Raw genomic sequence first — 23,905 nt, 5'->3', positions numbered from 1 at the left:
CTGCCCCAGGAGACCACAGCTAACTGAAGAGTGGAGAAGACCCGACAATGGAGAGTAAGGGCAATAAAAGCCTGCGCCTCCTTCACTCCCGGAAAAATGTGTGGAGAGGGAGCCCCTCCCCCTGTATTTTTCCTGCAGTGAGCTGCCTGCCACCATGACAGTACTGCCATCCTTCACAATGTGCATGTGCTGTCCTAACAGCTGCCAATGTCTGCAGCTGGCACAAGGACAGGGAAAGACATGGCACAGCTCATGTGTCCATCTACTGTACGGCAAATCTCACCATATATAGGTCTACACTGAACATGGCCTACATTGAACGAGCAGTCACACACACACACACACACAAGCTGATGAAGCATGGCGGGTGAACTGCTCTCTGGCACACATTTAGTGTTGCTTCACCTTTCTGGAATGCCGGGATCAAATACCTCCACAGATCAAAATACCTCTGTATCTGATCTGCAGACAAGTGTGAGGAAAGGCGCTCATCACTGGGCATGCTCCATCTCAAAGCTGCACGAGAACCGAGTCAAACAGAGAGGATGCTGATCCAGCTCAACTGCCTGGCTTGGGCTCCCGAAAGGGAAGCTGGCTGTCAGCTTTGACACACATCCTCTCCATATCTGAACCGTGATTTTAAGAGTGAAGAGACGGTTCAGCTGAGGAGAGATGAATGATGTGTGAGCAGGAGAGAGGAGGACAGGGAAGCAAAGAATGGCAGTTTGGAAAGCATTGATTTAGACAGTGTGATGACAGTCTCACTCAGAGCTAACTGTACTGCAGGATTAATTAAAGGGAGCAGGCTCCTGTCTGTCAGCACCCCTCCGGTCCAGGCTTCACTTCCCAGTATTACATGCAAAACAAAAACAGGAAGTGACATCAGGAATCCTATATGGCTCTATTCTTACACCCTCAATATGACAGAGAGCGCTCAGTCAGCTCATCGGTACTTTGTGGTGGCAGGCACTGTTTAAATCCCAGGGAGATAAAAAGCAATCCCTCTTCTCTAGGAGTTGCTCTAGGTGCAGCAAATGGATTGAGTAACACACTCTTGCTGGTCAGGTGTGTCTTTCTCCTCCATTAAGTTCTTAGAGCCACGTCACAGAAAGCTCTCTGCCTCATTAATGACTGAGATACAGCATATCCTTCCAGCGAGGTGTCAGAAACAGGCCTCATTGCAGCCACCATATAAAACCGTAATACCATGCTCACAGTCCAAAGCAGAGTGGCAGCAGAGTGTGGAGAGTCAACATGACAAACTAGACGTGCCTGCAACTCCCGTTCAGATCTCCAGCACAGAAGGAACACCTTCCTTTCTCCGGGCTCATTTCAATGCAAATATTTGTGCACAGTTCAGTGCAAGAGGGGTGTGACCAAACGGCTGTTTCAGCCGTTGTTTTTCAGGTGTGAGGAACAATGGATTTCAATCGCTACTATGACTCCGCTGTTGTACTATCACCTGACTCTTCTTTTTTCTGTCTGTTAAAAGGTTTCAGTGTTTGGGGACAAACATTTTGAACAATGAACATTCAGAGTGCAAAACTTGTTCAACCTAACAAATTTCCTTTCTTTTGTAGGCCTATGGTGAATAAAATGTACTCAGCTACCAAGAATAATCATCTTTGTCATGTCCGATTGATATGGTTTCAGCTGGTCTATCTCACATTTTGACATTTACACATTTTTCAAAACATCAGCTCAGTAAACTCTGGCATTCAAAGGTAGGATGCTCAATACCCCAAATAGTTGAAAGAGGGATACTGTAGACTGGTTTTAGTCATTCTATTTGGAGCACAGTTTAAAAAGGCATGCACGGTGTGTATACCTGGATATAACTGTATATTAGTTACAAGTACCACTAAGTCTTGAGACCGGTTGTGCATGCCCGGACCCGCGAACCTCCACCACGTAAAGCTATAAAGCAACCTACTGTGTTGGGTCAACAGCACTGAGCACGCTGTAGCAACCCACAGAAATCCACAAGAGTGGGCCTTGGCACCATCAGTTCAAAAGAAAGATAAACAGACTCGGGGTGGTCATTGCTATGATTGGTGTTACCACTACTAGCTTGCAGCTAACAGTTATTATTGCGGAGAACTGCAGCTTCCCTGTATTGCTTTGCTTTTGTGACTTGCACACATTCAGTAGCTATTGGTAGTTCGGTATATTTAGCCATATATCATTTGCTATATAGCTAGCTATTTAACTAATTCAGTTATTTGAACGGCTGGTTTGTCGGATAGCTGGATACGTTCGTTAGACAGCTGTAGCTGGTGAATCGATGGGTAGGCAACATGGCTACTTAGCTAGCTGTAAACTTGGTTTATTTAGCAAGTGCCAGGTACGTAGCTAACCAGGTTAGCAAGCTAAATAATCGTTTCCACCATGCATCTTTGACAAATCCTGCTGCGTATTTAGCTATTATAACGTGCTTTGGAAAGCATGAACCAAATTCTCGTATTTACAATACTAATGTAACAGATAGGTCACGTTAATTATAACTTCGCCATTACTAGATTGTTCGTCTATACCCAATGAGACCGCCAAATACGATCAGCTTGCACTTGTAAGTCAGATGCTAGTATTAGCTACAGCTAAGTGATAATACCAATAGTGCAAAACGAATCCCAAGAGCTAAACTCACGCAGCCAACTTTGCGAACTAGACTAGCCTGATCATATATTATTTGCTTGTGCAGCCTGCCATTTTCTAAAGCGCATCACAGCAAATCGTTTGGATAGCTACCAATATCACATTTTATACAGCAAGCTGGTTATTGTGTGAATAACATTGGCTTACAAACCGATACACACAGATAAAAACAAAATATCACAATTTGCTTTAACTAGTTGGATGTCGTTTTCCAAACTACTGAACTTCACAGAAAATATGCACAATAGATAGCTAACGTTAGCCAGCAGGCAATGCATATCCGTGCGAGAAATGGCAAGATAGCTGTAGACCGCTATCCATCCAACGTTAATGCTCCCTGTACATGCCGCAAACATGTAGTTAGCATGCAAGGAGGCTATCTTGTAACTTCGTGGTGACTAGGCTAGTAATCAACTCATACTGCAAAAGCTGAACATTACATATCAGGTGTTGTCATTCACGACTGGTAGAACGGTGCATAACTAACGTTATATGTGAGTGAGGAGTTAAGCAAATAAACGTTCGGCCTTCACACGAAGAAGGCAATATAGCTGTCTAGCTAATGTTAGCTAGATGGCTAGCTCCCTAGATAACGTTAGCACTAGCTAGCTAGCGGTACGTTGTGCTTTCCCCTTTAACAGCTAAAATGGTAATCTTCAGCCAGAACAAATCAGTTGATTTTTCAGTACCGCTAAACAAACACAGAGATGTGTTGAGTGTCTTACCTGTTCCTTGTATACTTTTTTTATTCCAGAAATGGTTGTCATAACATTGCACTAGCTACATTACTAGCTAGCAAGTCAGGCTGCTGTAAACACAAACCAAACCCCAACCTACTGCGCAGACGCTAGACAGCGCTGGGCAGTTGCAGAAGACATTGCAGAATGGGTTTTTTCTCTAACTCAGTAAGTCAGTCATGCATGCTCACGGAACATGGAAAAGTAGTTCACGTTAAACATTGGAATGAATAGGTTCAGTGTTATTTTGGGACAGCTATTACATACAGTGCATCCATAATCTTAGCTAAAGTCAAAGGAGGGGGGCGCAACTTCGTCCTGGCTATGGTTAGAAAGTGGGAGGATTCCCAACCGGCGTTAAATTCGTTGTGTGAAACTTGTGACTGAGATAGTCCTGTCCATGTCTACTTTGTGTTGTCTTACATTGCCACTTTTAATTAGACTTGATCTATACATTTTATTATGTTATTTTAAAATGAATTAGACAGGGATTACTGCATATTGATCACAATTCATGGATAAGATTATGTTTCCATTGACCCGAGACCCACCCCCCACGTAAATCGATTCTAAAAGTTGTTGGGAGCCTTTGTTGTTTCATTGTCATTAAGTTGCTGGATGTTATATATCTTCCTTCAGAATTACAGTTTATCAAGGCATTGTCAGTTTGACATAAGTGTGAGTAATAAAAAGTTGTCTCAAATGACCTCTGTGAAATCATGTTAAAAACTTCAAAAGCCTATTGTTTTGACACTGGCACAGCATGTTGAAGGCCCTTCCCAGGTTGCCTTATCGAGGCTGTTTTCAGCATACTCCAGCTTCCTGAGATTCAGTGGCCTAGGACCTTCTAAACTTTCCTTCCTGAATCAACTCCAGGAAGCGGCTGCAGCTCTTGGGGACAACACCAGTGGGAAATAAATTGAGTGAGAGTGATATTAAAATATAATTCTTAGAACAGGTGTATACAGTACCAATTGATCTTTGCATTATAATATTCACCCAAAAATGCCTCAGCAGTATCATATGCTTTGTAGGCCTGTGCAACTTTATTTAACATCATAGAATTATTCAAACATAACAGAGCTAATTCGTTTTTTATATTCCATTTTGCAGATCAATTTAACTTCTCAAGTCACTGCAGTGCCACCCTCAACATCCTGGTGGGACAAGCCCAATTGTGTCCTACCATTAGAACCATTCAGTCATCGTCTGCTAGTAATACATGGCCCAGGCTTGAGCCTGTAGTTATGGGACTAGCACCCTTATCAACTTAGCCTCTCAGGAGCCCTACAGAGCATTGGTGAATATTAGGATTGGGTGATTCAATGTCTTTATCAGTTCTGCATTCCATTTTACTTTCCGCCCCATTTAAATATGCCTACAGAAATCACTGTCAACTATAAGAACTATCGCTTGTTAAATTTCATTCTAGAAATGATGTACAGTACAAAGTAACAAATCCAATATATATCCATCTTAAAAATATACAGTCAGGTCCATAAATATTTGGACATTGACAAAGTTATTGTTATTTTAGCTGTCTACCACAGCATATTGGAGTTGAAATTAAATAATGAATATGAGCTCAAAGCAAAGCGAAGCAAATGAGCTCAGACCTTCAGCTTTAATGTGAAGGTATTTGATCCAAATCGGGTGAACAGTGTAAGAATTACAGCACTTTTTATATGTGGTCCCCACCTTTTTATGGGACCAAAGGTAATTGGACAATTGGCTGCTCAGCTGTTCCATGGCCAGGTGTGTGTTATTCCCTCATTATTTCATGTACAAGTAAGCAGATAAAAGGTCTAGAATTCATTTCAAGTGTGGCATTTGCATTTGGAATCTGTTGCTGTTAACCCTCAGTATGAAGTCCAAAGAGCTGTCACTGTCGGTGAAGCAAGCCATCATTAGGCTAAAAAATAACCCATCAGAGAGATAGCAAAACATTAGGTGTGGCCATATCAACTATTTGGTACATTCTTAAAAAGAAAGAACGCACTGGTGAGCTCAGGAACACCAAAAGGCCCGGAAGACCACGGAAAACAACTGTGGTGGATGACAGAAGAATACTTTCCCTGGTGAAGAAAAACCTCTTCACAACAGTTGGCCAGATCAAGAACACCCTCCAGGAGGTAGGCGTAGCTGTGACAAAGTCAGCAATCGAGAGAAGACTTCACCAGAGTAAATACAGAGGGTTTACCACAAGATGTAAACCATTGGTAAGCCTCAACAACAGGAAGACCAGATTAGAGTTTGCCCAAAAAACATCTAAAAAAGCCTGTACAGTTCTGGAACAACATCCTATGAACAGATGAGACAAAGGTCAAGTTGTATCAGAATGATGGGAAGAGAAGAGTATGGAGAAGGGAATGAACTGCTCATTATCCAAAGCATACCACCTCATCTGTGAAGCATGGTGGAGGTAGTGTTATGGAGTGGGCATGTATGGCTGCCACTGGAACTGGTTCCCTTGTATTTCTTGATGATGTGACTGCTGACAAAAGCAGCAGGATGAATTCTGGAGTGTATAGGGCTATATTATGTGATTCAGCCAAATTTTTCAAAACTCATTGGACGGCGCTTCACAGTGCAGATGGACAATGACCCGAAGCATACTGCGAAAGCAACCCAAGACTTTTTTAAGGCAAAGAAGTGGAATGTTCTGCAATGGCCAGGTCGATCACCTGACTTGAATCCAATTGAGCATGCATTTCACTTGCTGAAGGCAAAACTGAAGGCAAAACGCCCCAAGAACAAGCAGGAACTGAAGACAGCTGCAGTAGAGGCCTGGCAGAGCATCACCAAGGAAGAAACCCAGCGTCTGGTGATGTCTATGGGTTGAAGAAGGGGGGGGGGGGGGGGCTATGTATAAAAATGGTTGTAATTCCTACATTGTTCATCCAATATTTTTGAAAAAACCCTTAAATTAAAGCTGAAAGTCTACACTTAAATCACATCTTGATTGTTTCATTTCAAATCCATTCTGGTGGCGTACAGAGCCAAAATGATGAAAATTGTGTCACTGTCCAAATACTTATGTACCTGACTGTACAAATTTCCTTTCTCACCAACACCCATGGCTCTGAATTAAAGTTTCCATTGCAGTATTGGCACGTGTACATTCAAATTGACTCAATAAATACTAAATAATTCTTAGTTAAACCCTAGACTTTCTGACTCATCCTTCCACTGAGGGGTTTACATGTAAAACTGTTTTTCAGTTTTCTTAGAATCTTCTGCTATAGACACCATTGGTCAGATGAAAAGGGATGCCAGTATTTGTATGTTTCTTCATTGCTTGGATAGACAATAGAAAAAGGGCTAATGAGGGTATGTGACTAAGTGTTACTGATTCACCAACAAAGAAACGAGTGTGTCAGCCATGTTGCCTAAAATCCAGATGCAGTACCACAGTTAACCACTAGATGAAGCTCTTCTCATATGACAATCTTTTCTGAAACGGCTATCAAAAGTGATTAAAGATCACAGCAATGACGAGGATGCACTTCAGTGAGCATTTTTTTGTATTTTTATTTTGAGCATGCAAATACATATCAGGTACTGCAATCACTTTCTTCTATCTGTATTACCTTGCTGCTCCATGCAGAACAGACCAAGGCAAGAGCAACCTATCAGTGCAAGAGCAAACAATGAACAAAAAGGATCCACTCTGCTATTTGCCACATTTAATGCACAAACCAGACTTGCCTTGCAATCAAAAATGCAAAAGTGAAACCTTTCACAAGTGGTTGTTCAAAAGAAACAAACGGAATATAAAGTATTCCCATTGATATTTCCACCATTCATTAAAAGTTTTTCTTCAATTCAAATTGTATTTGTTTCTATATATATCTATATATTTAAATATAGCTGATTATATGTAATAAAAATGAGCAGTAAGTCCATCTAACGATGGTGCCAGCTGTATACAATGACGGATGTGTACCATCTTTTATTTCATTTACAATTCAATCGAACAATAGATTTGCAAATAAAATGTCTAATACAGACGTAAAAATATTTATCAGCTCTGTTATCGGTTGTGCAATTGACAAACAGGCTTCTCACCCTTTCAACTCTCCCTCCCAAACAATTACGGCTAAGCAAATTTTTAAAATTCAACCAATACAAAAAGAAGACTTTATTTTCAAGAAAAGTACTACTACTAAATATAATATGCAATAAAACATTATAAAAGCAGACAGAAAATGCTGCAAGCTAACCACGATACTGGGCGTGGCCACACAGTGGGCATGTGCAGAACACTTATAACGCCGGGTGTGTTGTATCACAACTACAGAATCATGTACTCCTTTGCCCAACTAAGGGCCTGCATGCATGACCTGGCTGGGGCTGACAGGGGGCAGGTTTGGATCGGCTGGGACACAGCCTGGCTCCATCTGTGGCTGGGTGGGGGACCTGTGCAATGCTATAATTTGAAACAGTCCAGTACTGACTCTCGCTGCAGGAAATGGAGTCCCCTGCTCAGACATCAGTCTCACTCTCTCCCTGCAGGTTAAGCAGGAGAAGCTGATTAGAGCTTGGGGTCAATCTAAACTCAAGAGAGAGCTAGACTTAGGGCAAACCGGGATCAGTGCCTTGCAGGTACTGCACAAACAATCTGTTTGTCTATACACAAAGCGCCATGTAGGTGGGTCATTGTACTCTTAACTTCCTTCAGTGTAACAACAGCATTAAAAAGAAAAAAAACACAATAAAACAAAAAAAGATCTCCTCTCCATGCACATATTAATAAAGTAAAAAGGTACATACACAAGATTAATTCATGTAATATTTGCATTCACCCTCGGTCAGCGCTGAGGATGCAATCAGTAGCTTAGCAACACAAGGGAGGCTCTTCCCTGAGGATGGCAGAGACTGGATTCTGGCGCCCCCTGCTGTAATTTACATTAACAACAGGAGGCAAAGTTCCAGTCCTTGACCAACTTGACCAATCTCCAAGTTTACGTGTCTTTCCCTATAACTTGCAAAGCCTAAAGCCTTTTATTGGCCTGTAACATAAGGTTCAAATGACCTCACAAGACCCAAGAGGATGAGACAACTTAGCTTTAGCTTGAACTGCGCCTCATTTTAGATGCTCAGAGACTACAAAAATGTAATCATCAGATTTCAAATAATTTCAAGATGCATCTCACTCACAGAATACGTAATAAATCATTCATATAAAATATGTGCTCTCCAGATAAAGAAACACAGAATAGTCTTGCTTACACATTGATACAAGTACATAGCAAAGCACCTTAATTGGTCTGGTTAAAAAAATGTAGTTTTTTGTTTTTGAATGAATGAAGAGGTAAAGCCAGCAACTGTGCTATAAAGTAGGAAGTGAATGAAAAATATACATTTTCAATTTTGTCCCTTTTTCTCTCATGGTGTAACAGACTGAAAACAGTGTACATGAATTTATAGAGAAATGCAGGTACAGCCACAGCCATAATAGCTTTAACCAACTAAAAAGCATAAGGTGACAACAGATAGCTCAGTAAAGCAAGACAGTTACTGCAAAACTGGCAATCAGTAAACATTGACTGGAACTTGGAAAGGATTGGTCAAGTTGGTGCTAACTTGCCCTATCACCTCTTTTTAGACAACACCTATAAAATATATTAAGCTCTCCTTAGTGCTGTCAACACACAGCATACCTTTTCCAAATCTCCTAAAGGAGAACTCGGGTCACAAATTAAAATGTAATGTTTTACGATGTGATTCAAGTACAATTAAGAATTTTGAATGGTGTCCTGTAAGCCAAGGACACCTGATCACCTATGTTTAAACAACGCACAGAAAAGAACAAAAAACTTTTGAAAAACATGCTTTTTCCATCAATAGCTGTAACCATTTTAACACATCAATCATACATAAACGCTTCTTGCGAATTTATTCCTAGGTAGTCAGGATGATGCATGATATTTTAGAAACTGAGTGAAAAGCAGAGCCTGCTCCTTCAGTAAGTTATTCCCAATGGAAGAATTTGAGTGCCAAATTCAGTTCACATTTTTTGATTGCTTTCATCTGTTCTCAAAATTAAATCGGCACCAATGTAGAAACCAAACACGCACTCAAGAAGGTTGTATACAGCATTTTGGTTACCTTTCAGTGATCAGAGAGCTACTCACAGAAAAAGCAGTTTTTTTAATAACAAAAATTTATTAATTCGCTGTAATTTAAAAAAAACTGGGCAGTAGAAAGGACGAATCACCTCCTGTTTGAATCCTAGGATTACAAGCCACAGTTTTCAATGCTCAATTGTACATGAAGAATTTTAAAAGAATTTTAAAAGAAAATACATATCACAAAAATGCAAAATGTAATTCCCCCCAGAGTTCTCCTTTAAACCCCTCAGGAGAAGACCACCACCAAAACATATGCACAAAACTGCAGTAAAATAACACTGACCCCTCCGGTCAATGTGTGATTGGTCTGATCATCGCAATGGTTTCCATTTGATGGACCACGTCAGTCAACTAGCAGGAAAACCCGTGCACACAAAGCAGTGACAGATGGGTTGGTTACATTTTCAAAAACAATTAGGAAAACAAAAAGATCCTGATACAAAATAGTTTGACAAACAACTTCACAGAAGTTAGCATGTTGTAAAAAATGTAAAATCTGGAAAGTCAGAACAAATATGAAAAGAAACAGTCTAGCAGAGCACAAGATAACAAAGACATATTTGATACTGTATTGGCTTCTGGTAATTCCCCCTGTGGTTAAAAATGAAGACAGCCAACAAAACTATCACAATGCCTGTAAACGCTGTCAGTTTCCCACACGTGGAAAATGTCAAACATATAGCACACATCATAGCAATATGTTTCCAACTCAATGCAGACATTAAACATCTTCCAGTAAGGAATATAATTTTGAAAACATTTATCGAAATGAAACGTGAGTTAAATTCTTTACCTTACACATCTGTAATGCATGCTTTGCTTTGTTGGTGATTTCAAGGTAAACCTACAGTATATCACCCATGCTTATAAATCTAAGCAGTGATTCGGTAAGTATTAAAGGACACACAGCAGGATATGTGGGATGTAACAGTGAGTGTAGCATGTCGCACTCTGTGGTCTATAAACCACCCCTCCAGTACCTCTCTAAAATCCTGTGGCACTCAGCACAAAACTTACGTCGGTGTTGCACTCACGTCATCTGTACTAAATACAACAAACGTCTCGAGCACATCTTATCAGTGATGTGTATATGACCAGGAGAATTTAAAGTCACTGCATACCAGAGCTATATCGCCTGGGGATGGAACCTTCCTTAAAGCAGGCTGTGTTCATCTGAGGAGGGCATTACCTGGGTCTTTGAGCAGCAAAATGAAGCGTGATATACAACGGATATTAAAAATTATAAAGAAACTTTTTGCCATCGCTGATGTTTAATGAACCTAAAATGCTTCTCTTTTGCCTACTCTGCAAATAGACAATAATTCTGTCCCTACGCAGTACAGCATACACTCGGAGAGGCCTACTGTATGGACACTAATTCATGTAAATCAGTTAGTACAATATTTCTGAGTGAACATCAACAGTTGTATAATTTAATAATAAAAACATTTATCGTGCAAATATCATTCCTATATTTAATAAGGTAATACACAGTAATCAAGCACAGTAACTACAGCTGGAGAGGATTATTCTCCCTTTGGCTGCCAGTGCTGAGCACCTTGATAATTTTCTGGGCTTTGCACATCAGTGTGTCGACAAGAAGGCTATCATCATTAAGCAGTTTGAAAGTATTAAGGTAATGTGCAATTTTAAGCAGTATCATACTCTAATAGAATTTGCTTGGTTGTTTATCATGTGCATTTAACTTTCCCTCAACTAGTGCATTACACACTAATCAGACTATGCCAATGATCACAAAAACAATAATAAATGACAGTGTTTTGGAGTGGAAATGTGAGATACTAGGCTGGTATTGTCAGATGTGTATTTCTGTGATGAGTTGCACAGTGAATACAAGATGGCCGCCCTGAAGCTTCTACCTGGGGTTCATGGGGTCTCATGTTGCCCCTGTTACAAATTTCGCCCTGGTTACATGAAGGGAGACATGCATGAAATGTGCTGTTTCACTACCACAGGCAGCAGAGACAGAGAATTAGTCTTCTTAAAAAAAAAAGTTGACAGTAATCAGAGAGAAAGTAAAGTGTGAATCACAGGATACACTATTGCAGGGCCCTGCTAGTTTAAGCTTAAGCAATCCCGCGCGCCGCGCCGGCACCCACGACCAGCAAAGCCTTTACAGCACCGCTGACATTCCACACTGACATCCAGATTCCCCGGGGCGCTGGAAAGTGAACGCGTACATATGAACAACTTGGCTTTTTTGTAGAACCAAAAGGCCTGAATCAAACAGGGAACCCCCTAGACTGCCCTTGTTTTGGAGGAGGCGGCACTAGCGGCGGTCTGAAGAGTGCGGTGAAGACGTTGGGCGGGGGGGGGCGGGGGGGCGGGCCTTTCACACCCTCAGCTGTTGAGCAGCATTTCCGGCCCCGCACTGGGGTGGGACGCCTCCCCCACCCGGGAAGGCCCCGTCTTCATGACCAGCTTGCTGGCGCCCAGCCCGGTGGGGGAGCCGGACTTCCTGCAACACAGAAGCGTGAGGCCGATCATGCACCAGGGAGGACGGTAGAAACCTGCACACACGGTGGCCATGTCAACCCCTCCTTTCAGTGGCACCCCCGGCATCTGAGACTCACCTGAAGGCCATCTTCTTCAGCAGGTGGGCACCCGTCTTATCGGGAGACAGCGTGTCCGGCTGGGTTCGCTGGTGGCCATTCCCAGTTACCGTGCCGTTGCTGTGATGATTGCCATGGGAATGCATCCGCAGGTCATGAGACTCCTGGCCAGACACACAGATGCAGAGGGATGGAGAGGGCCTGATGTTAGTCCTCAGCTAGGCTTGTCACCACCAGAAATACACTGGAACTGCTGTTCCCTGAGATGTTCTCACAATAACATAGAGACTCAAAAAATCCAACTAATCATGATTAATGCTTTGAACAGATTTGTTTAACTTTATATGCTTTTCATATTACATGTTATTTCTTTAACAGATACCGGCACATATTTCTCACTTGACAGATGCTGGCACATATTTCTCACATTTGAAAGCCATCAAAACGCAGAGGCACAGCCTTGAAATTGCACACAGACACTCTTAAGCCTCAGAGGGGAGCAGCACCTCAGCCTTGTCATCCTGCGAGCTGGAATCCTCCATGTCCAGAGCAGACAGTTCCAGCTCTATGTCTCTATCAGGCTCCCTGTCTGCTGTGTCCTCACAGTAATCAGCCTGCAAAGGAAAGAGGGAGGAGCCTCAGCACACATGGATGTGGCCCTGCCCCCCCCATCCTGCAGCAGTGACCCTGCCCCCCCATCCTGCAGCAGTGAACCCACCCCCTCTTTACCTGCAGCAGTGACCCCGCCCCCTCTTTATCTGCAGCAGTGACCCCGCCCCCTCTTTATCTGCAGCAGTGACCCCGCCCCCTCTTTATCTGCAGCAGTGACCCCGCCCCCTCTTTATCTGCAGCAGTGACCCCGCCCCCTCTTTATCTGCAGCAGTGACCCCGCCCCCTCTTTACCTGCAGCAGGTCTGCATTCTGCTTCTCTCTGCTGCTGGAAGACTTGCAACAGGCGCTCAGCTCCGACACGCCGAGCTGGTCACTGGAACGGCAGCAAACAGTTTCTCTCAAATGCACATGCTCACCAGAACCAGCAACAAACATAAAACTTAGAACAAACATAATGCAACAGTACACAATACAAAGTGTCTCGTGGAGTTCACTCGATAAGTCACATAATCCTGGCAAACGGTGAATGTGGCGAGCACTGGAGGAAAGCTCAGGCACGAGGACCGTGAGGCCACGCTGAGAGGCGCTCTATTTTTAGGGCTTGGAACTGGAACTGACTGCACCTCACCAGGTACAACAACAAACTTCCTCATAGTACAGTTTTCAGTACAACTGGGCATTACAGAGCTGTACTTTTTGCTTTAACTAAGTGGGCTGACATAGAATTGATAACCACAAAACAATTTGTGATCTTTAAATTCAGAAAGAGAAGTAAGGTTTTGAATGATATAACAATGCATAACAGAAGACGAATGACCCGTTAAAATATAGGTTAATCGGCTGTTAATTTTGCTATATTCAAAAAGAATTCTAAAAATAATCATACATAATGTTAAAATATAATTTGCCTCCCTAATATAGAGGTATACCTATATACCTAATAGAGGTATTTTATAGTATAACTTACATTTTTGGTACATCAATGAAAACAGGTTCACTTAGCTAGCCAATATGTCATTTGAATATGGCAAAATAAGGAGTCTGCCAAGCCAGCGCTAGCATGGTTGGGCTAGTTTTTCCTCTCATATTCTTGTCATTTTGACATGAATGAACAGGCTAGATGTAAATGACTAAATTTGCATTGAACCTTTCACCTTTTCTCATAAAACCAGATGGGGCATCTTTCCTTACCCTCTGGGGGGGGGGCCTTTTGTAAAGATATTCAATTGAGTTTCATGATAAGTACATGTTGCTTCACCACATACATTTTTTGTCACACTGCCTTCTTATAGGCACAGTGACATCATTTTTTGTCGTTTTGCATGTTTTTTCCCTTTTTCTGGCCAAACATTAAAATGGCCCCTAGTGCATGAGCTCAGTGGCATGGGTGCTTGATTTAGTACCTCTGAAGGAAGCAGGAATGGCTGGAGGCTTCACACCCATGTGAGCTCCATCTGTAGTCACTCTGGTGGTACGGACCATAGTCTGTCAGGAAAAGTATGGTGACACTGGCATTAAAGTAACATATATACATTCAGCAAGGGCTGCCACTGCTGCCGCTGCTGACAATCTCAGTGCACACGTCAAATAAGGATGAAATCCATCTGCAAGTAATGAGAACTCACTGGTACCAACAGCTGAGAGCTCTTCGTTTCTCAGGAAAGGGAAATGGGAGATTTGTGTATTTTCCAGTACTCTCAGTGCATTAAATATTTTCTAATTAAATTTAAACCCTAAGAAAAGAACATTCATTTTAAAGCTCTTTTTATTCTACCCTTGATTTAACTAGTCAAACTACCCACGGTCTTCCTAACTTCACCATATTAACGGCATCTGAAAAGTAACCTGGTTTTGGGTGTGTGTGCCCCGCTCCCACACCTCTAAAGTTGATGGGAGTGGTGGTGGCTCTCCCCTGGGAGGCGGTGGCCTGGACCGGGTCGGTGGTGTGGTAGCCCGTGCGGGACGCGCGTGAGATGGCGCCCCACTTGGAGATGATGGGACCCTCTCCGAAGGGGATGATGGGGTCCTCGTCCTTCAGCCGCCGATGGGGCTCGAAGCTGTGCAGCCGGTGTTTCAGCCCCCTAGCCTCCAGATCCTTCAACAGAGAGAGTCCGATGAGAGAGCTCAACGAGAGAGCCCAGTCAGAGAGCTCAATAAGACAGCCCAGTCAGAGAGCTCAATAAGACAGCCCAGTGAGAGAGCTCAATGAGAGAGCCCAGAGAGAGTCCAGAGAGAGCCCAGTGAGAGCCCAGTGAGAGAGCTCAATGAGACAGCCCAGTCAGAGAGCTCAATAAGACAGCCCAGTCAGAGAGCTCAATGAGAGAGCCCAGAGAGAGTCCAGAGAGAGCCCAGTGAGAGAGCTCAATGAGACAGCCCAGTCAGAGAGCTCAATAAGACAGCCCAGTCAGAGAGCTCAATGAGAGAGCCCAGAGAGAGTCCAGAGAGAGCACACCTTTGCAGCCCGCTGTTTCCCCTGAGAACACAGCCAGGGCTCGCCATAATGGAGACTGTGCCAGCGCAGCCGCTACAGTATATCTCACTGCAGTTTACTCTTGGCCTTTGATCTCTGACCTTTAACCCTTACGAGCCTGTTTGTCAGCCTATTTGCATGGCTTGTCTCTGAACACAATCATATCAGTCCTGTTTGTCAACATTTGCATGCATGGTAACAGCAAGTATTCTACCCTCCAACTTCTAAATATTGATCTTAATGGAAATGCATGTACATTACAAAAAAACATGTCTGTAGTACTACAGCTAACTCTAGTCCTAATAAAATACCAAGATAAATATTTGAAATAATTAAAACTCACGGTCAGCTCTGAAGTGGAGGTTGCCATGACGGGGGGGTCAGACTCGACGCTGCTGATGCAGGTGCTGATGGTGCCGCAGGACCAGGGGGAGTAGTGGGTCAGATTCTCCTCCCCCCGGTACTTACAGCCCACACAGTCCCCGCCTCCACTCTCCGAGAGCTGAGAGTCAAAGACAGAGAGAGCGCTGAGGATTAGAGAGAGAGAGTGGGTTTATGTTCCTCACTCCCGCAAACAGATGTTCAGCACACGACAGCACTGAGCATAGCAACATGGAGTGACTCAGTGTCCCTATTTCTGTTCTGAACCAGCTCCAACCCAGAGGGCTTAAACAAAATGCATGCAAACACACACGCGCACGTACACATGCACACACACGCATATGCGCACACACCCGCACACGCACACGCCCATGCACACACAAACACACACACACACACACGCCCACGTACATGCCCATGCACATACACACACACACACACACATGCAAACGCACCCATACATGCCCACATACACACACACACACATACACATATGCCTGCACACCACACAACACAGCTGCTAGCAATTCAGTTGTCAGTTGTCCACGTTCAATAAGCTATGTATCTGATATTCTTAGCAAAGAGAGTACTTTGTAGCAACTTGAGTCAAATAATAATATGCTGTAGATTTTATGACATGATTTGGAAGTCTAAGTCGCATGCAGGCCCACCTCAGAGCTGAAATCAACAGTGAAGAGAGGGGAGGAGGGCGAGGGCCTGTTGCCCAGTTGGTGCTGGGCCCACTGCTCTGGTTTTCGTCTGAAGAGGTCCTCATACCCAACGGGCACATGACTGTACATGTCCTGAGGAAACAAGGGCTGTGAGGCTTATCCCGTCCAAACACGAGTTCCTCCACTGGCCAATCAGACGCAAGCCAGTGAGGTGTGCTCCAGTACGCACCCAGTTTGGCAAAAACCTACTGGAGGACTTATTTCACTCAGCTGTTTATTGTCTTACTGCACCACACCACACTCACATTAGCTCTTCTGTCCTTGCTCCTGATGGAACACAGCTACCCTCTCCTTCCCATACTGTCCACCAGGGTTTTTGGAAAGCTCTTAATTTCCTGTCTTTTTTATCAGCCACATTTTAATAGAACAAGATGAAGAATATGTCCGCAGGTGTCATGTTTGTAGTCATGTTTGTAGTATGGATGTACTGTCTCACTTATTTAGCTAGTGAGGCAACGCTGGAGCAAACCCAAATCAAATACAGCACATATCTGAGAATCACCTGTTACGCACCATTTATAGCCCTCTAGTTAGCTGCCAGCTTAGTCACAGAGCCGGCCACTGGCACAAACACACTGCCGTCATTTAGGGCCACACGATTCAGGTTTAAGTGGTGGGTGTGATTTACTTTGGGGCCACAACAACATTCTTGGTCAGGGCCACGGAAACCCAAGGCCCGGCTCTGCTCAGTCGCTCACCCTCTGCAGCGCTGCTCTCTGCTCCCCGTCCGAGCAGAAGGACGCGTCCAGCGAGTTGTAGCGCTCTCTCAGGGGGGTCTGGTACACGGAGGAGTGCAGAACCTCGGGGGGGAGCGAGTTGCTCCGCGCGTCCTCGCGGTGGTACAGCTGCGGACGCCACAGGCGCCGGCTGTCGTAGACGGGGGCGTAGACGCCGTGGGCGTGGGTCAGGTGGCCGTACTGCGGGGGTGGGGGGTAGGGGGCAGGGCCCAGGCGCTCCCGCGGGGGGAAAGGGGGGTGCTGCTCGGAGTACGGCGCCATCGCGGGGGGGAGTGAGGATTCGGGCACGTTGCGGAAAAAGCGGGCAGTGCACTGTTTCAGCGGGGGCACTGGGGAGGCATAGTAATTACCTGTGGAAGAAGAGGGCAGGGCACAGGATTCAGAGCACTTTCTGTATGACCTCCTAGCCTCACCGAAAGTACAGCTTGCATCTGCTTTTACTACATTAGCTGCTAACGATACAGCCTGAGTTTCCAGACCTCAGCCCTGAATGTACTCACTGGCTGGGTGGTAGGGCGGGGTGTCATAAGGTGCCTGTGGATCCTGGAAGTAAACATCAGATTGCTGGGGAGGGAACGGGGCCCCCCTGGCGATGAAATGCCCATGTTTGGGGTGTGCGGAGCCGCTGTCCGCTCCGGCTCCAGGGGCATGAGGTGAGGTAGCACAGATGTGACTGACGGGTGTCTTTGGGGGAGAGATGGGCTTCCTGAAAGACACGAGTACAGAGCGTGCAAACCTCAGACCAGGACCTACTCACTGTGTCTTCACCAGGGGCTAAATGCTAAGGCTTATTCAATAAGGCTAACAGGCTTAATAAAACCTCATCATTTAGATTTGTGGTCTCAGTCATCAGAAACAGCCGTAGCTCTGACTGGGTGGCAGTGCCCCTGGAGGGCACCGGGACTTACAGCTCGCTGGGACCCGAGGCAGGAAGGCCCGGAGGAATCACTCCGTTGGATCCGTTTCGAACCGCCCTCTTCATCTTATCCAGGGTCTCTCCGCCTCGAGGGATGAGCCCCATGCTCTCTGTCGGAGACGCCCCCTTCTCTGTCCCCTCAGGACCTCCCAGGGAGACCCCACCCGCTGGGACGTTCCCAGGGCTGGTCACAGTTTTCCCCAAAACTGCCTGGGGCAGAGGGAAGGGTCTCACGGCTCCGCTGATCTTCTTATTTCTCATCCTGAACCTACGGCAGAGAGGACTTTCAGGAATGGCACAGGGATGGCAGGGGTTAACAGGGGGACCCCTGACTGTGGCAGGGGAGTGGGATAGGGGGATAGGTTTGTGTGAATGGCCAGAAACTCCAAGTACAGAGGAGCAGAGGAAGTAATGAGTAAATATCAAACGTGATGAAACAGTACGCAGAGCGCAGTGTGTGGGTTTGTGTGTGTATGCGTGTGTATGCGTGTTCATGTGCTTGTGGTGTGTGGGTTTGTGTGTATATGTGTGTATGCATGTTCATGTGCTCGTGGTGTGTGGGTTTGTGTGTATATGTGTGTATGCGTGTTCATGTGCTCGTGGTGTGTGGGTTTGTGTGTATGCGTGTTCATGTGCTCGTGGTGTGTGGGTTTGTGTGTATATGCGTGTTCATGTGCTCGTGGTGTGTGGGCTTGTGTGTATATGCGTGTTCATGTGCCGTGGTGTGTGGGTTGGTGTATATGCGTGTTCATGTGCTCGGGTGTGGGTTTGTGTGTATATGCGTGTTCAGTGCTCGTGGTGTGTGGGTTTTGTGTAGCGTGTTCATGTGCTCGTGGTGTGTGGGCTTGTGTGTATATGTGTGTATGCGTGTTCATGTGCTCGTGGTGTGTGGGTTTGTGTGTATATGCGTGTTCATGTGCTCGTGGTGTGTGGGTTTGTGTGTATATGCGTGTGTATGCGTGTTCATGTGCTCGTGGTGTGTGGGTTTGTGTGTATATGCGTGTTCATGTGCTCGTGGTGTGTGGGTTTGTGTGTATATGCGTGTGTATGCGTGTTCATGTGCTCGTGGTGTGTGGGTTTGTGTGTGGGCCGGCTCGCTCACTTCTCCAGCTCATCCTGGGAATGGGCGAAGGTGCAGTTGGCCCCACGGGGACAGCCTCCTTGCTGTCGCAGGTCTCTACACATGCTGGTCTTGTACTTGCTGTTGGGCTGTGGCTGAAGAGAAAACACCATCAATTAAACACACCTCAGTCTGTACACCTAACACAAGCCCCACACCACAGCCAGTCTGTACACCTAACCCTAACCCCACACCTCAGCCAGTCTGTATATCTAACACAAACCCCACACCTCAGCCAGTCTGTATATCTAACACAAACCCCACACCTCAGCCAGTCTGTACACCTAACACAAGCCCCACACCACAGTCAGTCTGTACACCTAACACAAGCCCCACACCACAGTCAGTCTGTACACCTAACACAAGCCCCACACCACAGTCAGTCTGTATATCTAACACAAACCCCACACCACAGTCAGTCTGTACACCTAACACAAACCCCACACCTCAGCCAGTCTGTATATCTAACACAAACCCCACACCACAGCCAGTCTGTATATCTAACACAAACCCCACACCTCAGCCAGTCTGTACACCCAACACAAACCCCACACCTCAGCCAGTCTGTATATCTAACACAAACCCCACACCACAGCCAGTCTGTACACCTAACACAAACCCCACACCTCAGCCAGTCTATACACCTAACACAAACCCCACACCTCAGCCAGTCTGTATACCTAACACAAACCCCACACCTCAGCCAGTCTGTACACCTAACACAAACCCCACACCACAGCCAGTCTGTACACCTAACCCTAACCCCACACCTCAGCCAGTCTGTACACCTAACACAAACCCCACACCTCAGCCAGTCTGTACACCTAACACAAACCCCACACCACAGCCAGTCTGTACACCTAACCCTAACCCCACACCTCAGCCAGTCTGTACACCTAACACAAACCCAACACCTCAGCCAGTCTGTACACCTACACACCCACACCTCAGCCAGTCTGTATACCTAAAAACAAACTCCACACCACAGCCAGTCTGTACACCTAACCCAAACCCAACACCTCAGCCAGTCTGTAGCCTAACACAGCCCCACACCAGCCAGTCTGTACACCTAACACAAACCCCACACCACAGCCAGTCTGTACACCTAACACAAACCCCACACCTCAGCCAATCTGTACATATAACACAAGCCCAAAACCACAGCCAGTCTGTACACCTAACACAAACCCCACACCTCAGCCAGTCTGTACACCTAACCCTAACCCCACACCTCAGCCAGTCTGTACATATAACACAAACCCCACACCACAGCCAGTTCATCTGTCATGTGTATCTATTCTCAAGCTCTTGCTGGTGCCAGAGAATTAGGTTAAAAATAACGTGATTGACTGACAGATGGACAGTTGGACTGAGTGAATGAATGATGAAAAAAGTGATCGATTGAGTGGTGGCTACCTGTGGAGCCTCGTGGCTCTTCTTGCTGAAGTTCTGGATGAAGTCCACCAGGCTGTGGACCACCAGCTTCACCGCCAGCATCACCTGCTCCAGCTGCTCCCAAGAGGGGGAGGCGGCATCTTCAAATCAAATATACATACACAGGAAACTATGGTGAGTCTCCAAAATCCACACACAAACAAGACCTCCCTACAGCATATTCACACATCAAAGAACTTCAATCCAGAGTAGAGAGTAGAGACATAGAGTCCTCACTGTGACAGCCGTACCCTCAGACATGCTGTTACCTGGATTGTGATCAATATTGGCCAGCAGCTCCAGGTGAGGTCTTAGACTGTTCAAGTTGGCCGGGTCTCCTGTCCTCTGCAGCACGATTGTCAGCTCCTGGACACTCTTTGCAAAAGATTCTGGGGACTGGAGCTTGAGTGACCCAAAAAAAAGAAACAATTAACAAAATAACACACAGCTCATTAAAGGAATAGTTCACTTTCTGGGGTTCTGTGGCTTAATTTCAATTTTAATGTTTTCTGATTGGCCTATACAGCTATTGCATGCGATGAAGGATTACTGAGGTATTTTCAGAAGTTTCTGACAACACTGTCGGCTACAAAATGGCTGGTATACAGTCCATTTTTCCAGTGCATATGTGTATCTCAAATGTGTGGCCTGGTGTAATCTGAGGGGTGTGTAAATGACAGATTCTGTTGTGACAGACAGCACGGTGTGTGATTCGTGCATTAAAGATATATAAGATATAAGATATAAAGATATACTTTTTATTGAACCCCGTGGGGTAATTTGTCCTCTGCATTTGACCCATCCTAGTTACTTAGGAGCAGTGGGCAGCCATAGTGCAGCGCCCGGGGACCAACTCCAGTTCTGAGGCCCGTGCCTTGGTCAAGGACAACTGCAGGAGCGCACCTAACATGCATGTCTTTTAGTGGCAGTTGGTGTATAATGAGAAATGTTTCATTGGCTGTTGTGTGACAGCAATACCTTGTCAATGATGGACTGCATGTGTGACTTGTGGACGAGGTCGCCGTACAGCAGCGAGGACCACTGCTCGGGTGAGATGCGCAGGCCCGCCTCCATGGCGATGTGGACGATCTGGGCGTCGTGCTCGCGCCGCAGCGCCTCGTACGTGCGGAACTCCTCCTTCAGCTGCATCAGCGACGAGTCCTCGTCTCGCTTCGTCACCTGGGAAACCAGGTATACGCCCGCGCTCTCATTAATCCCACTTTAGTGAGACAACTGTTTCCGCATTAGGGCCTAAAACGTGGCGATATTTATAGCGTGCTCAAGTAACAGAAAACAATAATGTGCCAGGAAACCTGTTGAGGCTTGCCAGGACTTTCAGTTTCACTTAAGTTTGAAAGTCTGGTAAAGGACAGATATTTGTGTCTCTAGGTGTCCTCAGACTGGGACACTCGAAGTCAAATCAGGTGTGAGAACCACAGTCCCCCCAGTCAGAATCTGCCCTATGAGTCATCATCATCAGACCACCAGAGAGACACTGTGTTATCCACAGGCAGGTGAGACTGAGAAAGCCAGCAATGCTGCACACATCTTACACTTACTTCCTGATCAGCTGGAGCAATGTGGCATACAAGACATCGAATTGTCTGAAACAACCTTGAACTTTTCAAACTTCAAACTTATAACACCGATGCACTCTGGGAAATACCTGGCATACCTGGTCAGCCAGCCCCACAAGCCATGCTTCCAATGGCCAAGGTAGTGAACTATTAACATGGGTTTTAGTCTTACATATGAACAAGTAGTTTTTCTTGAGGTAAATTACCCCATACCCTGTCATTATGACAGTTAACCTCACAAAGCCAGAAACTGTGTCTCTTTATGCAAAGGATCTGGAGATGGTACACACAGAACACCTGTCCAACAACCAATTCTAAAGACAGAATTGTCATAATTTCCCAACAGAAACTGCTCAGGGAAATAAGGCTTAAGGATTAAACAGTATCTGAAAGACATGATACTGCTGACCAACCAAACTAACCAACATAATTTATTTAATTCCCAAACGTAGGTTCCCTCCTGCTTACTTGGCCCAGATTACATAAAAGCACACCTGTTAATGTTATGAATCACTGAGAGGTGACATCACAGGAATATGAACGATGTGGAATCCAGTTTGAGCAATAGTATCTGAATTAAGGACGTCACTGGGTCCACAAGGAGAGTAAAATAATCCTTATGGCCTCTACCCTGGAATCCTGAAACTCTTATCCAGTCCTGCCAACCCAAGCTAGGACTGGCAACTCCTCAGGAGTAATTACCATTCTATTTGGGTACGAAATGTGCCAGGGCAGACAGAACTAATGCTTTTGTGAATCAGCCCTGAGGTTCCTTTCCACACCAGCAGGCTTCTGCTGGGTTTAAAAATCAAATCACCTTACATTTCAACCAGTTGTAATCGCAGTCACCTGCATTTCGCTATTCAATTTCAACCACACAAATATATAAATGTCCATGTCGCTGTCCACTGACTCTCCCTAATTTGTTTGGGCTGCGTGATTCTGTTATGAGAGACTATGTGACCGTAGTAGCGAGCATAAATTATTTTTTTCAAGGACATTTTGGATTGGAAGCACAGGAAGAACAACATAAACACTATACAACAGTGCACAGCAAAATGTCCAGAGTTAATTAAACTCTAACAGAGTACATATGAGTCCAATATGAACCATTATGTACTCTGCAAGAGTTGATTTCACACTGAACACTTTACTGCGTAGGTGGCAGCGGCCATCCTGTTGTTTGAGATCTTCACAGCCCTTGGTCAAGAAATACATTCATGTTCAGGAAACAACCCATGTGTCAGACATGGCAGAGAAGAGAGTGGCACTCAATACATTTTTAGAAGACACGTTAGTGCCTGAATATGAGCATGTACAGTACGATCAAACCCTTCAAATGCGCAATGGCTTTCAGAATGGTTCAGTTACTTTCCTTCACAGCTTCAAATTGTGAATGGTGATAAGTGCACCCCCAGCCTGTGGATAAAGTAACCACTGGAGAAACAGCTGAGCCATCAGCCTGATCGGACCCTTACCTTGAAGCAGGAGGCCCGGTACAGCAGCTGCACCACATGGCCAATGCTGGTCTTGGACGCCTGGGGGAACCGCGCCTCCAGCTTCTGCACCACAAAAAGGACCAGCACCTTTCTGGACAGTGCTGAGCCATCCTCCAGAGCCAGCAGCACCAGCTTAAGGGCATCTTCCTGCATGGCTGAGATGGACAGGACACACTGTACTGTAACCACGCCGACCACTGACACAGAACAGTGTAACTACACTACACTGGTGCAGATGCCATCACTGTCATTGCTGACATCACAACCCCTGTCTTCTCAGGCTTAGAGACTCAAGTAAAGTCAGGTTTGAAATCCACTGTCCCCTCACT

The 23,905-nt window shown here is 45.3% G+C and overlaps 2 protein-coding genes across 8 annotated transcripts in view; both read right to left on the bottom strand.

Moving 5' to 3' along the window:
- LOC135239808 (rab GTPase-activating protein 1) overlaps positions 1 to 3,601 on the bottom strand; it is an 85,657-nt gene extending 82,056 nt beyond the window's left edge. For 2 of the 5 annotated variants that reach the window (XR_010325500.1, XM_064308770.1), the window contains exon 1: positions 3,381 to 3,597. Coding sequence is in view for 2 of the 5 variants with exons in the window: in XM_064308772.1 (XP_064164842.1) it covers positions 3,381 to 3,422 (42 nt within the window). In the remaining 3 variants the exon portion in view is untranslated. Of the gene's footprint in view, positions 1 to 3,380 lie in introns of all 5 variants that reach the window. The other 3 variants (XM_064308771.1, XM_064308773.1, XM_064308772.1) reach the window with 2 other exon arrangements.
- A 3,297-nt stretch (positions 3,602 to 6,898) lies between these two features.
- Positions 6,899 to 23,905, bottom strand: part of rc3h2 (ring finger and CCCH-type domains 2) — a 28,462-nt gene continuing 11,455 nt past the window's right edge. For 2 of the 3 annotated variants that reach the window (XM_064309598.1, XM_064309599.1), the window contains exons 5-20: positions 23,556 to 23,731; positions 21,479 to 21,679; positions 20,770 to 20,902; positions 20,483 to 20,601; positions 19,049 to 19,161; positions 17,939 to 18,214; positions 17,531 to 17,736; positions 16,992 to 17,380; positions 16,234 to 16,365; positions 15,525 to 15,683; positions 14,557 to 14,806; positions 14,115 to 14,196; positions 13,003 to 13,084; positions 12,606 to 12,713; positions 12,121 to 12,263; positions 6,899 to 12,005 (exon numbers count right to left, since the gene is read on the bottom strand). In XM_064309598.1, coding sequence (XP_064165668.1) covers positions 11,888 to 12,005; positions 12,121 to 12,263; positions 12,606 to 12,713; positions 13,003 to 13,084; positions 14,115 to 14,196; positions 14,557 to 14,806; positions 15,525 to 15,683; positions 16,234 to 16,365; positions 16,992 to 17,380; positions 17,531 to 17,736; positions 17,939 to 18,214; positions 19,049 to 19,161; positions 20,483 to 20,601; positions 20,770 to 20,902; positions 21,479 to 21,679; positions 23,556 to 23,731 — 2,687 coding nt within the window. In that variant the 3' untranslated portion in view covers positions 6,899 to 11,887. The remainder of the gene's footprint in view (positions 12,006 to 12,120; positions 12,264 to 12,605; positions 12,714 to 13,002; positions 13,085 to 14,114; positions 14,197 to 14,556; positions 14,807 to 15,524; positions 15,684 to 16,233; positions 16,366 to 16,991; positions 17,381 to 17,530; positions 17,737 to 17,938; positions 18,215 to 19,048; positions 19,162 to 20,482; positions 20,602 to 20,769; positions 20,903 to 21,478; positions 21,680 to 23,555; positions 23,732 to 23,905) is intronic. The other variant, XM_064309600.1, reaches the window with a different exon arrangement.

The sequence above is a fragment of the Anguilla rostrata genome, chromosome 14, assembly GCF_018555375.3.
Source record: "Anguilla rostrata isolate EN2019 chromosome 14, ASM1855537v3, whole genome shotgun sequence".
Classification (NCBI taxonomy): domain Eukaryota; kingdom Metazoa; phylum Chordata; class Actinopteri; order Anguilliformes; family Anguillidae; genus Anguilla; species Anguilla rostrata.
Note: the sequence above shows the minus strand (reverse complement) of the source record. Positions and strands in the feature narration are given on the sequence as shown.